We start from the raw sequence: 11994 nt of genomic DNA on the forward strand, positions 1-11994 counted from the left end.
GAAAGTATTTTCCTTCCTTTCAACTGAACACTAAATAGTATCCCTTCTCCTAATAACTAGTAACATTTTAAACGAGGATGTTGCGCAGTTTGAGAGTTTCCAAACTCAAATAAAAGGAACAATTCAACAAATGGCCTGTAAAAACTGAAGAAGAGAAGTTCCCATTTTTTATAGACAGGGAAATTTATATACAAATATATAAATACATAGACACAATACATACAATAAAATACATTTATTGCGTTTTGTATAACAAATACATGTATAATGTAATAAACCTGTGCTATCAAAACCCAGGACAATATATCAAAAGCAATACATGTTTAATGCATTATGATTAAACTTGTTTATAAACATTCTCATAATCAAAGCATTTAAAGTAGAAATAGTGCAGTAATTCACAAAGTTTCGGTTATCCAAAAAAAAAAATCAAATAAAAAAAATTACATGCTGTGTCGTAATAAAAGTAGAGAACAATAAACTTTCGTTCCTCTTTATGTGTAACACTTCTTGACACTGAGCTCGTGTATCAAAGTGTAAAACAAAATCCACGTATCGTTTACAGGATATACGTGAATTTCAGAACTTTTGATAGCATTTGATACATCCTCTTTCTTTCTTCACTGAAATGGCCTCCTCACGTTTTGTGTAAACACATATGATAAATTTTCTATCAGATCCCTCTGTCTAAACACATGCTTCAGTAAAGGGGATAAGACCTTTTGTACAAACGATAATATCGCTTCAATTTTCTTAGAACCTGCCTAGAAATCGTCTAACAACTTCTATATGAAACATTAATGAGGTTTCTTTTTGACCTGAAGGAAAAAAAGATCCATTGTTGTGTTTTTTTATTGAATGCAATTCATTCCATATGTGGCAACTCACAACCATTTGCCTGACTGAACAATCCTGACTATAAAATTATAAAGGCTTCAACACTTTTGTTACAACAGATGTATCTTTATACCTTTATTAGGGTAAATTGTAACTTTATCATCTTTATTTCCTTTGCCCTAAAGATATTTACACAATAACAGGGAATTGTGTAATCTTTATATAGCCATGGTTCCTGGTGACAGATACATTCTAAGAGCATGAAAGATAATTCTTCCATCCCAATTACAGTTTATTACTCTTTCTTCTGAGTTCAAGCCTCCAGTCAAATGACTGGAACTGAAACTCTTTAATTCTGGAATCGAAATTACAAATCTGCATCGTTCTTACAAGTAACACTAAACTAAACACACGTCTCTGATTTGTGAGAACTTTGTTACTTGACAAAAAGGATGATTTTGAAGTGCTTTCTTTACCCAAACAGTACCCAGTCTTGTTGGTTGCATGTAGGATTTTGGCATGATGTTTTATCATCAAACACTATATTTGTTTAGATTATACATTTTTAAAATGGAGTGTCTGAACTGTAATTTTTCAGGAATTATGTCACTGGTTGCAGATATGCATCCAAGCATAAAGTAACAAGAAATACAGAGAATGATAGAAATAATAAAATAATAAAAGAAGAGGTAAAACAATTCAAAGCGTATAAAAAAGAAAGCAGTAACAGATAAAGATGGAACCAAAGAACATCCAATCAGCTCATGTACAGCCACGGCCTAATAATTCATATTAACCTCTACAGGTAAAACTGAAACCCTCTGAGCACTTGATTCATTTTGAAGGAAAGATGAATTTCTGAAGACTTGAAAGAAGCAAAATGGCAGCACGGGTTCATCACTTTCAATTTCCAGACATCTATTCCAGGTTAATGAACCTATTTAACTAAAAGTTTGGATAGCTGTAAGTCTAGATTTGCATCATTGTATGCAAATGTACAACAGTTGCATTATTGTACTCCCGGACAAAATGCCACAATGCAGAACTTTTTCATGCTGGTCCAATTCTTGATGGGGAGACTTGCTGATTATCTGAAGAGAACACTTTAAAGAGAACAGAGGGAGAGAGAGAGACAACTGTAAGCAGACATTCATATGCAGCAATAGAACAAAAGGGACATATGGGCAAATACTTAAACTAGAAGTGTAAACAATAATACAGGGAAGAAGCCAGGTTCGATTCTAACTCTCTGGGAAACTCTCCCTGTTATTGCCATGGTAACATGCTTTCACACCAGTCTGTTTGAGTTTGATTTACATTGTACGTAATGAAATCAGAAACAGAGAAAAAGGTTGTCTGAGGGATGTGCCACTGACTAGCTAGAACATTAAAACCACTTACAGATGAGGTAATTGATTGTCATTATAATCAGACGACTCAAGAAATGGGATACCAGATTAGTTTTAGACCAGTCAGTTCTCAATTTTTTGGAAGTAGAAAAAAGTGTAAGGATCTGAGCATTTTCTGGTATGCAGTAATTAGTAACTATCAAAAGTTGTTTAAGGAAGGTGTCCTGGGCTGACAAATTAGGTTTTCTTTTGCTTATCTGGAAAAAGAATGCATCATGATGCATCTTGGAAAAAATTTAAACCAGCAGAGACAGTGTGGCACTCTGGGGAATGGTATACTGGGAAACCTTGGGTCATGGTATTTATGTAGATGTTACTGCACCTACCTAAACATGTTCAACTTTCATGTCAAAGGTATTCACTAATAGCCCCTTTGAGCACCACAATGAATCGCTGAACAAAGGGTTCAGAAATAGTTTGAAGGACTGGACAAAGTGGTTCAAGGTGTTGACTTGGCCTCCAATCTGATTGAGCATCTGTAAGATGTGCTGAACAAACACAGAGGCCCCAATGCACCACTTAAAGGACTTTAAGGATCTTCTGATCACCTATCTTGGTGCTAGATCGCACAGCACACCTTCAGAACTCAGTAGACCTCTGGTGATGCATTTCTACAGCACTACAGCTCTTTTTATTGGATTGTTTTTACCTCTTGCTGGTCAGTTTAGCCATTTATACAGGGCCTACTTTTTTTTTTGTTTGTTTCTTGGTTTATTTACCTAAACTCATTTAATCCTAACTACAAGTAATCCAAAGATATCTGTTACAAAATCTTCCCAATATGTAAAATTGCCCTTATATGCCTTATCACTGGATAGAGAAAGGCCTGGCAACCAAGAATATATAGCTAACAATAACATAACTAGACACTGATTAAAAGCTAGAAACGGATGAGTATACACTGTGTATAGTAGAATTAGTGGTTACTTTCTTTACCATATACCTACTAACTGATAAATAAAGTAGGCCTGCCTAGTAAAGTAGCCAGCAAATGTAAACATCCCAGCAATGCTTCTATGCTCTGTTTAGCTCTTTCTGGTTCCCTGCTGTGTTTATAATGAGTCATAAAGATGGTTATAAAAATGTAGACTTTATAAACGCCATACAATGTAGCTGTGTCTGATAGTGTACATTTTATTAAATATTTATCTAAAAAGTATATTTGGTTATTTAAAACAAAATATATATAATATATATATATATAATATTAAATGCAAGTCTCTGTGACTATAAAATGATGAACCAGGCAACCATAAGGATGTTGCTGGTTACTATGAGAACCAGGCTTCTCATCAGTTTTGAACTCAAAAATCTAATTTGTTTGTGTGCACAACAGTGTTTTTTTTCTTTCTTTCTGGAGATAGAATAAGAAAACTTTTCAGTATAGCAACAGTAACTTTGTGATACAGAAAATTGGGCTGATAAAAAAAAAAGAAAAAGAAAAGTGTTAACACTTACATATTTCTTTTTTTTCTTTTTCCTTTATAGTAAAAAAAAGTATTTTTTTTTTTTTTTTTTTTAACAGTTTTCACTACAGTGTTATGTTATGTGTTATGTGGAGTCAAATACACTTATTTTCTGCTTTATTAGGAGTACAAGTTCGTCGGCTTATTTGTGAATTTTCCGTATGTGCAATACATAAAATCATGCAGATGCATGCCAAAAAAGGGAAAAAAAAAAAAGGCTGGTGTGAGGATTTCAGAAACTGCTGATCTTCTTGGATTTTCACAGACAACTCTAGTCTCTACAGATATTAACAAATGGCAGAAATTCTTTGCTGATGAAAGAAGTCAGAAGAGAATGGTTTAAGGATAGAGTGTTTCCAGCTGACACAAATGTAAGCTTTGGTCAGCCACTCTTTACAACCATGTTGAGGTGAAAAGCATCTCAAAGTGGAAACAGGCTCATGAAAACGGCACGGCTAAAGGCTGAACCAAGTGATGTTTTTGCAATGCTTTTCTACATTGTGAGAACAGATCTAATGCACCGCTGTACCTAATAAAGTAGCCAGTGAGTGCTTTTCATTCTGTATTTCATTCATCAATTATTATCTTTCTTTGCAGCACTTACTTTTCTCTCGCAGACCCTGGCCGAATCTGCGGTACAGACGATACAAGCCCCAGAACAGCACACATTTGATGGCCACCGATATCAGACAGCCCGTTATGGTAGCAGCCTCCAGTATGTATGTTTTACTCTCGCCCCAGTTAGTAATGGTCTATGAAGAAAAGCAAAATAAGTTTCAATGCTTTGTTCTGATTTTTCTTACCCGCATCCAGACTTCTAACAAGAAATATGTAGCAGAAGCTGGACAATTTTCAACTATATACAGTGTTGAACAGAATCATGGACACAATGTAAACAAGTCTGTAAATAAAACTGTGTTTCCAGACTTACTGAGTATAGGAGGTAAATGAAATAAGCCAGCTGAGGTAAGTTCTGGAGGGCAAAAATCCATACCAGTGGTTTCACTTCTTTCAAAACCTGAAAGAAACAGATGAAAAGCAAATCGTAACTAAGTTCAGATAGTGATAATGGCACGTATGCATTAAGTTGTGTATGGCCAGATCAGATCATAAAATGAACAACGATTCCACCATTACCATATATATTTATTTCCTTGCTGAAATATCTATACAATCAAACCAACGTCTGGTTTGGGTGATCATACAGGTCTTATAGATCATTGCTAAGGGATAATACACTGCTCCGACCTGACCCAAAACAGAGAGTTGTTGCTTCTGCCACACATAGTTGTGGAGGTTCCTGCTTATACTATGGTGTCATAATCACAGTCTTGATGTCACCCAAATGAGGATGGGTTCCCCTTTTGAGTTTTATACAGGTCGGTATAGAATTCTGTCCTCACTAAACCATGCTCAGAGATAGAGTTATATTGATTTTAATTCATTTTTATAAATACTTATAAATAAGAGAAGTGATTATATTTAAGGTGTTTCATTTCCCTTAGTGTTTTTAGGATTTTTTTCTGGATGGATGCTAAGCTCCTCTATATTTGAATTGAGTCTAGTTCAGGATAACTACCTGCAGTTAAGAATGGAAAGCAGTTGAACGATAAACATTTTTATACAAATAAAGAACAGAATTCTATAGACATTTGCATGAATCAGATTCATGCTTGTTCGGAATATGTGGAGAAAATACTGTATTTATCCACTATCTAAAAAAAAATAAATAACAGAGGTGCATTATAGAAAATTAATCCTTATTATAGAATGCAGAGTTCACTTCTCAGTTACGTTCAGGAGGTGCATTGGAACCGAGAACATCACAAATCCTTTAAAACTTTCTAAGCTTATATATATAGTGACTCACAGAAATGCCTCCGATGGCAGCAGTGATTACTGCCCAAAAAACACCAATTCCCAGAATGATTCTGTGAGCGGTGGACACAGAGGGGCCTGAGGTCAGGATCAGGATGCACAGGCACACCTGGTAAACAGGGTAAAAAACATTTAAACAGACATTTGTTACTTCTTATTAGATGCAAGGTTCCTTATAGGCTTGGCTTGTAACTAAGTAACAGTGCAGGTTTTTGTAATGAAAAGATAAATGAATAAAAGATCCATCGTGTGCGATATTAATGTTATATAACCACCAAGAAAAAAAAAAAAAGAAAGAAAAAGTTACAAGAACCTGGTTATAATTAGTCACATTTTGGGTGAGTCGTTTTAGCACATCGTAATTTTCCCGTTTGTTCCAATTTCTTTTTCCCAGATTGTGAGGGGTCTCTTCAGGTCATTCCACACGTGTTTAATAAGATAGAGATCTGGGTTCTAAATGGGCTATGCTACAATATTTAGCCTCTTTTTATTTAGTAAATGTAATTGCTTCATTCTGAGCACAGTCACATGCCCCATTATAAAATGTTATGCACAGATATGCGACTAGTTTCTTATTAATTGAATTGTGTTTGTTGCTTTATTCCCATTAAAGGGTGAAAAGATATCTCACATTTGTACAGAAATGTGTATTTCCCCTGTAGCAACTTAGACCTCCACACACCCTTCATTCAACTTTCTTTTGGGCTTCTCCCGTTAGGGGGCGCCACAGCGGATCCTCCGCACGTTTGATTTGGCACATGTTTTACGCTGGATGCCCTTCCTAACGCAACCCTCCCCAATTTATCCGGGCTTGGGACCGGCACTAAGAGTGGCTGGGGATGGTTCCCTGACCGGGAATCGAACCCGGGTCGCAGCGGTGAGAGCGCTGCATCTTAACCACTAGACCACCAGGGGACCGTACACCCTTCATTCAACATAAAAAAAAAAAAAAAGTCAGATTAAGAAACCCATAAATGCACACTACTGAAAACTGAAACCACATGTTCTTATAATCAGCCATGCTCAAAAAGTGTTTACTTAATATCCTCACTTTATTTATTTGTGAATGAACACAAATCAAATAAAGCACACTCCAAAATCTTTTGGAACATCTTCCCAGAAAAGTAGAGATTATTAGAACAGCAAAAGGGGACTAAACATGGAATGGGACGTTCAAAAAGTACGATCTGTATGTACTTTTTGAACGTCCCATTCCATGTTTAGTCCCCTTTTGCTGTTCTAAAAAGTACATACAGATCGTATGGATGTCGACATACTTGTCCACTGTTCTCATTAACCAAACATACCATGTCGGAAAGAGCTTTTTAAGATTTTTCTTATATTGAAACCACTTCCTGTATTCTATTTAAGAATGCTTAGAGATAAGCACTAAAGCATTCTGAGTAGTAATGATGTTATCCAGCTACACTGGGCCATAAAATCGAGTGAAAGGGTAACTATTGAGTAACTCTGTGTTTCAATGATACAACCTCTTAGTTAAGTCTTAGTGTGAGAACTTGAGATTCGGTCACTATGCCTTTCTGTTATTTTCACTTAAAATATTTACACCTATAGGCATTTACTGTATTTAATAAATTCAATAAAATAGCCCTGGTTTAAATTTCATTTATAGGGTGTTTCACCAAGCGTATTATACAATAATGTCTAAATGTGGAGTAGCAGTAAATTAGCGTTCAACAGAATGCCGTTATTGCTGCAGGACAATACCCAGGTTTTTTTTCTTTTTTCCCTCTAAACATAGGTCATCGGAGCGTTTGAGAAAACCATATTGAATGAAAAATAATACTGATAAATCAAAATGATAATGGATAAACTCCTCCTATAAACCTATAAACACCAGTGGTGGATGAAGTACACAAAGCATGTACTTGAATTAAAGTAGAGATAAAAAGTAGAGTGCTCCCTATAAACTGTCACTTGAGGAAAAAGTACAAAAGTATTTGAATTTGTGTTATTTATTTAAAGCCACAGTAGATGAATAAAAACTTCACTCGCTACATTATTAATACAATTATAAAATTAATCCACACATAAATTAAAAGGAACGACTGATATGATTTTGAAAAGCGGTAAAGTTAAAGTAAGTTTCTGTTCTTATATACTTAGATAATTGCTGTTTCGGTTCCATAAATGAAGAAGGAAAAAAAAAATTCTCAAAAACATGATAAGCCATGTTTTAAAAATAAGATGATGTGGATGGCAATTTCATGGGAAAACTTATATCCATATATAATGTATGTAAAATGGTAAAAGGTAAAAAAAAAAACTGAACAGACCTACACTTAAATCCGAGCTGATATGTTTACAGACACTTTGAAACAGAAATCTTATCGAGACAGTCTTGTGATTTCAGTGATTTCCACTCACCAGTCAGCTCTCCTCTATCGTAAACCAGATCTAACCTAGGGAGGATGATGGCTATCACATGCTTCCTCCAAGACAAGTGAAGTCTGCCAAGTGCGTCTTTTCAAAACGTGTTGCAGGACCCCCAACCACCATTTGTGGTTGTGTGTCCATTGGAACAAAGCGGGATCGCTTTACATTTGAACATCTGTACACACTATGTGGTCCACAAAACGGTCCCAAAAGCTTCATACTACCACCACCTTGCTTTATTTTTTTACCTAATAACATTCTCTTCTTTGCTAGAAGCCTTTTTCTTTCTTATTGCGAACAGCAACAAACAACAGTTGAGCCAGTGGAGCAGTGGCTTTTTATTTCCCACAGTACTCACAAGCAGATTTAAACTCATTACAGACATGGAAGCATCTGTTGAACCCGGATTTTGGGGGATTTCTGGGGTTTTTTTGTGCAAAAAGTTGCAGAGACTGAAATGTCTACATGTCCCTTTACAAGTGCAGGTAAACGACAGTGCTTCGACATTTGTGTTGCGCTCGATTGCGGTGCGTAATTAAAACAACTTACCTGTGCCTGGAGATCAAAAGTCACCATAGAGAAACAGAGATTGAGCAGGCAGTACTGCTCCTGCAGGCTTTCCAAAGCTCCACCCACCCTGAAGGCCATCATGTTGGGCCTTGTGATGAGCAGAATAACACAGATCAGGTGCGCAACACCCAAACATATGATGCACGCAAACCGCACCTGCAAAACAATTCATTGTTACCTGACTGGATTCTAGTTCAAAATATATTGAACATTTGTTGACATGATCCTGCTGGTGCATCAACCAAAAAATTATTGGTGAACTGACTCACACAAATAAACCGTTTAAATGGGTTTGATCTTGGCACTATATTAATGGTATATAACACCAATCCATGCTTCATGCTTACACCATTATACAGTGACATTTAAGAATGAATAGGGTCTTGTAAACTTATACTGGTGTAACCATGTCATGTGGTTTGGTCTTAAGCAATAGACTTCCTTTTTTGCGTAATTTCAACATTTCTGTGTGTTTTGCTCATTCTGTGGTGCATGAATCTTAGATTCCTGTGATGTTTTGCAAGCTTACAGCTATACCAGGCCAAACAGATACACCAAAGTAAGAAGTTTTGTGTGGAAGTGTTGATGTTGAAATGGCGGCCTGTGTACCGTTAGCAGGGTCTCTTTCTCTTCGGGTACGACGTAGTTGATGATAGAGCGCACCATGAGCACGAATACGCACAGCCCAAAGACAATCAGCTCCTGCTTGTTTTCCTGCAGCACGCCTCGAACGATGTAGTAGAAACAGAACGCTGGGGAAACATCACAGATATTTATAATATTTCATAGTGACACACTGGCTGATTTGCATTTCATCATTCATTCATTCATTCATTCATTCTCTCCCGCTTATCCGTAATTCGGGTCGCGGGGGCAGCAGTCTAAGCAGGCCCCTGCCTTTGACTGCTGCCCAATCCTCATAGCACCGTCCCTCACGGTCCCTCCTGCAGGTGGTGAGCCCACGGGAAGGCGGCCCCACGTCACTCCGACATCACGGACCTTGATATTTCCCTCGTAAGGGACCCCCGGAGCATAGAGGGTTAAGGGCCTTGCTCAAGGGCCCAAGAGTGGCAGCCTGGCGATACCGGGGCTCGAACCCCAGACCTTCCGATCGGCAACCCAGCGCCTTAACCGCTGGAGCCACCACTCCCCCAATGATTTGCATTTCATTCGTCACAATTATCATTTTGATTTATCAGTATTATTTTTCATTCAATATGGTTTTCTCAAACGCGCCGATGACCTATGTTTAGAGGAAAAAAAAAAAAAAAAAGAAAAAAAACCTGGGTACCTGCGAAACCTCACAAATTGTAAACACGTTCGCTCGAGTGATGTGGTTTTGAAATTTGTGCCAAACTGTCATGTATATTCGAGTGCACCGACTGCTCATGTCCTCCTTTTGCTATACGTCAGATTCGAATGGAAACTTTGTTGTACAGTTAAGTACAACAACAAAAAAATGCTCGACTTAATAAAATCATACTGATGAAGAAAGATCGTTGTTGGAGAACTCTGAATAATTTTATCCTTCTTTTATCTGAAAATCGCTGCTGCGTTCAGTTACTAGGGACACAAACTTGTGTTAACAAGTACCAGAATAACAAGTCGAACAATGAAGAAAGTAATGCAAATAAAAAAAACCTGGGTACCTGCGAAACCTCACAAATTGTAAACATGTTCGCTCGAGTGATGAACAAAGATTGTTGTTGGAGAACTCTGAATGATTTTATCCTTCTTTTATCTGAAAATCGCTGCTGCGTTCAGTTACTAGGGACACAAACTTGTGTTAACAAGTACCAGAATAACAAGTCGAACAATGAAGAAAGTAATGCAATTAAAAAAACCTGGGTACCTGCGAAACCTCACAAATTGTAAACACGTTCGCTCGAGTGATGTGGTTTTGAAATTTGTGCCAAACTGTCATGTATATTCGAGTGCACTGACTGCTCATGTCCTCCTTTTGCTATACGTCAGATTCGAATGGAAACTTTGTTGTACAGTTAAGTACAACAACAAAAAAATGCTCGACTTAATAAAATCATACTAATGAACAAAGATCGTTGTTGGAGAACTCTGAATGATTTTATCCTTCTTTTATCTGAAAATCGCTGCTGTGTTCAGTTACTAGGGACACAAACTTGTGTTAGCAAGTACCAGAATAACAAGTCGAACAATGAAGAAATTAATGCAAATAAAAAAAAAAAAAGGAAAGTAAACTTTTATGTTTGTTATATAAAGTTAATGACTACCAATTTACAGTATAAATCATCATCAACAGCACTGGAATGCATCCTGGTTTATGGTTTAATTATATTCAGAATAATGATACAAAAAAAAGCAGCCCCGATCATTACCATTTATAAAATAGTGTCAGTTTTATAAATTATATATGACTTCTTACCGATGCCCACAAGCTGGACGATGGAGACGGTGAGATCGTCATTGTCACCCTTTTTCTTCTCATTCTGGCTCTCTTTGGAGATGTTGAATATAGTCAGGATGAAGAGCACCACCATGGAGAGGAGTGTGAAGCAGAAGTAGATCTTCACAGGGCCCTGGAGCTCGGATAACTTCTTTATCTGGAAAAAAGAAAGAAGACTGAATGAGATGTGAGAGACTGAGTTTAAGGGAATCATGCCCCAGAGAAAGATGACCTACTGGTCCACATGGTGTGGGTATCAGCTCGCCATGCCTCGGCTTCAGGTTTGGAGAAGGACCTTCCATGGTCTCTTGGCGCTGAGGCAGCAATGGACTGCAATGGCAAGAATCAGAGAGGATATTGCATTACTTATTGAATTATTTGTAAGTTATTCAAAGCACATGCACTGATCACAGGAGTTGATGAAACACAATGCATGAGAGTGTGTCCGCCTAGAACAATACAACATGCATGTAAAGTTTTCACCACCTCACGCTGTGCATCCTGATTATTCCACATGGTTCATCACTCATCTTGCCTGATATACACAACTATTATTACTATAACTATCTATATTTTTTATTATTATTACTTTCATGCAAAGATGATCGACTCATTCTTCGTCTTTCTTCGCTACCCCAAAAACTCTGAATTCCACCCAAAAATTTTTTTGCAAAAAAACAAGTGTCAAATGACAACATCTGGACCCTACGTAGTGTACTACGTCTAAAAAGGGAGGAGGGGTATTTGTAACCAGCCCCTTACCGCTAACCTCGACCAATGCAACAAGTGTCTTTGGCTGAACGCTTACCGACTCTCGTCCATTGCGAGACATCAATCCAGGACACCGCTACTTTTCCTTGTAGGTTAATCATGTACATGCGGTTGTTGTTAGATGTCGCTTACATTTTAAGTAACATTACATATAACGGGAGGGGCTGAGCGATGACAACACGCCTACTTCCTCCTTTACAGTCACGCCTTTTTACCAATCAGTAATGCGTATTAAAATTGCAAT

The 11994-nt window shown here is 37.2% G+C and overlaps 1 protein-coding gene across 3 annotated transcripts; it reads right to left on the reverse strand.

The window, feature by feature from the left end:
• Positions 1-220: 220 nt before the first annotated feature.
• Positions 221-11940, reverse strand: LOC310733356 (uncharacterized protein). Of its 3 annotated transcripts, XR_014535706.1 has the most exons (10): positions 11466-11638; positions 11216-11309; positions 10959-11136; positions 9167-9309; positions 8537-8713; positions 5583-5699; positions 4644-4730; positions 4317-4464; positions 784-1940; positions 221-752 (listed from the first exon to the last, which is right to left on the reverse strand). XR_014535706.1 is itself a non-coding variant. In XM_083554579.1 (9 exons), the coding sequence occupies exons 1-9, from the start codon at positions 11799-11801 to the stop codon at positions 1888-1890; spliced, it is 1011 nt and encodes a 336-aa protein (XP_083410705.1). In that variant the 5' UTR covers positions 11802-11940; the 3' UTR covers positions 221-1887. The 3 variants fall into 3 exon arrangements, 2 of the variants coding, with proteins under 2 accessions (XP_083410705.1, XP_083410704.1); XM_083554579.1 differs by lacking the exon at positions 11466-11638 and adding an exon at positions 11788-11940 and having other exon boundaries at positions 221-1940; XM_083554578.1 differs by having other exon boundaries at positions 221-1940.
• Between the last annotated feature and the right edge of the window lie 54 nt (positions 11941-11994).

Source organism: Silurus aristotelis (assembly GCF_946808225.1).
Source record: "Silurus aristotelis genome assembly, chromosome: 11".
NCBI classification, from domain to species: domain Eukaryota; kingdom Metazoa; phylum Chordata; class Actinopteri; order Siluriformes; family Siluridae; genus Silurus; species Silurus aristotelis.